This window comes from Bufo bufo, chromosome 6 (genome assembly GCF_905171765.1).
Source record: "Bufo bufo chromosome 6, aBufBuf1.1, whole genome shotgun sequence".
Classification (NCBI taxonomy): Eukaryota; Metazoa; Chordata; class Amphibia; order Anura; family Bufonidae; genus Bufo; species Bufo bufo.
Window position 1 is genome coordinate 416,109,360 of NC_053394.1, and position 3,831 is coordinate 416,113,190.

Below are 3,831 nucleotides of genomic sequence, written 5' to 3' on the forward strand. Positions count from 1 at the left end.
ACCCTGGCTCAGCTACCTCTGACAGTCCCATAGGAGTGAATGGAGCGGTGGATGCGCTCGCTCAGCAATTTTCAGAACTCCAATAGAAATGAATGGAGAGCACGAAGCGCATGCGCTGTGCGCTCAAGGCCCATTCTCAGGATGGGACCCCCACCTATCAGACATTGGGGGCCTACCATAGCGATACGCCATCAGTGTATGAGCAGCCAGGACTCCAGGATGATACAATGTATCAGTGCAGGTAAAATGTAACAAACTATTACATTTGTGATGCCAATGTGTTTAGCTCACAGAGGATTGCCTGCAGTGGATAGAACTGTAGCAAAATCTCAGCTGTGAAAAGTACTAAAGGACATCTGTCAGCAGGCTTGTACCTATGACACTGGCTGACCTGTTGGCAGCTGAAGGCATCTGTATTGGTCCCATGTCCATATGTGCCCGTGTTCCTGAGAAAAATGAAGTTATAATATATGCAAATGAGCCTCTAGGAGCAACGGGGGCGTTGCCATTACTCCTAGAGGCTCTGCTCTCTCTGCAACTGCCGTGCCCTCTGCACTTTGATTGACAGGACCCGTCAGTATAAATGTCATCACAGCTGGCCCTGTCAAAGTGCAGAGGGCGCGGCAGTTGCAGAGAGAGCAGAGCCTCTAGGAGTAATGGCAACGCCCCCGTTGCTCCTAGAGGCTCATTTGCATATATTATAACATCATTTTTCTCAGCAATGCAGGCACATATGAACATGGGACCGACACAGATGACAACAGGTCAGCCAGTGTCATAGGTACAAGCCTGCTGACAGATGCCCTTTAAGTGCATAAACATTCACATTTGATGGATGTAAACAAGCATGTTCCCATTCACTGACAGCAAGAAATACATAAAGGGGTTCCTGTCTTTGTAGCTCCCTGCCACACCCACAGCAAGTGTTGCTTTCTGCCGCGGATACATCCCAGGTTCACCTTGCATAGGGCTGTGGGTGGTGTGCAGGTTCTCCCCACACTGGGTGCAGACAGCAGAAGTGGAGGAGCCCTTTAAGGAAGCGTGAGCTGAGCCCAGAGACTGTATAATGTGTACGTCCTATAGCTGGGACAATACCATATAGTGCTGCCACCACGTAGCTGGTATGATACCTACAGTGCCTACTAATGCCTATTACAGTGCTCCCATCATACCGCCACCACGTCACACCAGTCCGGGTAGGACAGTGTCACCTCCTTCCCTCTTATCCATCATCTTTAAAAACTCTACCTCTGGAGCTGGAATACCCCAACTACCGCCACGTAGAGGCAGAGCCCCTAACCTCATCACTGCTCCCTGTATAGCGGGTTACCAGTCCCTTCCCTTCCAGAGGTTTGACCCCATGATCAAAATGTTACAGCATGACTTGATGATAGGAATACCCCTTTATGAAAATAAGACAGAGCTTCGGGACACTTATGTACTGCTCAGTAGTGATATAGCACCATTATTGCATATACCGCCCTATAGTGATATATGGAGCACCATTATTACATATACCGCCCTATAGTGATGTATATGGAGCACCATTATTATATATACTGCCCTATAGTGATATATGGAGCACCATTATTATATATACTGCCCTATAGTGATATATAGAGCACCATTATTATATATACTGCCCAGTAGTAGTGATACATGAAGCACCATTATTATATATACTGCCCTATAGTGATACATGGAGCACCATTATTACATATACCGCCCTATAGTGATACATGAAGCACCATTATTATATATACTGCCCTATAGTGATGTATATGGAGCACCATTATTACATATACCGCCCTATAGTGATGTATATGGAGCACCATTATTACATATACCGCCCTATAGTGATATATGAAGCACCATTATTACATATACTGCCGTATAGTGATATATGGAGCACCAATATTACATATACCGCCCTATAGTGCTATATGGAGCACCATTATTATATATACTGCCCAGTAGTAGTGATATATGGAGCACCATTATTACATACTGCCCTATAGTGATATATGAAGCACTATTATTACATATACCACCCTATAGTGATATATGGAGCACCATTATTATATATACCGCCCTATAGTGATATATGGAGCACCATTATTATATATACTACCCAGTAGTAGTGATATATGGAGCACCATTATTATATATACTACCCAGTAGTAGTGATATATGGAGCACCATTATTATATATACTACCCAGTAGTAGTGATATATGGAGCACCATTATTATATATACTACCCAGTAGTAGTGATATATGGAGCACCATTATTATATATACTACCCAGTAGTAGTGATATATGGAGCACCATTATTATATATACTACCCAGTAGTAGTGATATATGGAGCACCATTATTATATATACTACCCAGTAGTAGTGATATATGGAGCACCATTATTATATATACTACCCAGTAGTAGTGATATATGGAGCACCATTATTATATATACTACCCAGTAGTAGTGATATATGGAGCACCATTACATATACCGCCCTATAGTGATATATGAAGCACCATTATTACATATACCGCCGTATAGTGATGTATATGGAGCACCATTATTATATATACTGCCCAGTAGTAGTGATATATGGGGCACCATTATTACACATACCGCCCTATAGTGATATATGAAGCACCATTATTACACATACCGCCCTATAGTGATATATGGAGCAGCATTATTACATATACCGCCCTATAGTGATATATGAAGCACCATTATTACATATACCGCCCTATAGTGATATATGAAGCACCATTATTACATATACCGCCCTATAGTGATGTATATGGAGCACCATTATTGCATATCCTCCCCCGTGGTGATATATGAAGCACCATTATTACATATACCGCCGTATAGTGATATATGGAGCACCATTATTACACATACCGCCCTATAGTGATATATGGAGCACCATTATTACATATACCGCCGTATAGTGATGTATATGGAGCACCATTATTGCATATCCTCCCCCGTGGTGATATATATGAGGCTCACTATTATCACATATACAATACTAGAGGAGTATACACAGCAGTCCTGACACCCCTGCCCCATGGTGACACACAGGACAGGGGACTTTGCAGAGTTTTGGGCACTCACCTCCCGGTACTCCGGGGCTGTCGGGTTAAAGTCGCTGCTTACGGGTCTCAGGGAGAATTCCACGTGCGGGATGTTGTGCAGCCAGTAAACCCACCAGGGCGTGATGTATTCCACGCGTGCAGCCGCCATCCCCGACGGCTTATCTTCCCGGGACCGGAGCTCACATCCCCGGCACAGCCGGACACTGACTGACTGAGGGGAAGAGACTGGCGGGGGCGCGCGGCGCGGCGCGCCACACACGGGAGGAGGCGTGTCCGCGCAGCGCGTACCACTGGCTGGAAGTGAGAGGGGGCAGGACCGCGCAGCGCCTACCACTGACTGGAGGGAGAGGGGGCAGGACCGCGCAGCGCGTACCACTGACTGGAGGGAGAGGGGGCAGGACCGCGCAGCGCCTACCACTGACTGGAGGGAGAGGGGGCAGGACCGCGTAGCGCGTACCACTGACTAGAGGGAGAGGGGGCAGGACCGCGCAGCGCGTACCACTGACTGGAAGTGAGAGGGGGCAGGACCGCGCAGCGCGTACCACTGACTGGAGGGAGAGGGGGCAGGACCGCGCAGCGCGTACCACTGACTGGAGGGAGAGGGGGCAGGACCGCGTAGCGCGTACCACTGACTAGAGGGAGAGGGGGCAGGACCGCGCAGCGCGTACCACTGACTGGAAGTGAGAGGGGGCAGGACCGCGCAGCGCGTACCACT

At 47.3% G+C, this 3,831-nt stretch overlaps 1 protein-coding gene across 1 annotated transcript in view; it reads right to left on the minus strand.

The window, feature by feature from the left end:
• Window positions 1-3,351, minus strand: part of TTYH2 (tweety family member 2) — a 70,771-nt gene extending 67,420 nt beyond the window's left edge. Inside the window, exon 1 of the mRNA XM_040437151.1 lies at window positions 3,136-3,351. Within this exon, the coding sequence (XP_040293085.1) occupies window positions 3,136-3,264 (129 nt within the window). The 5' untranslated portion in view covers window positions 3,265-3,351. The remainder of the gene's footprint in view (window positions 1-3,135) is intronic.
• Window positions 3,352-3,831: the final 480 nt, after the last annotated feature.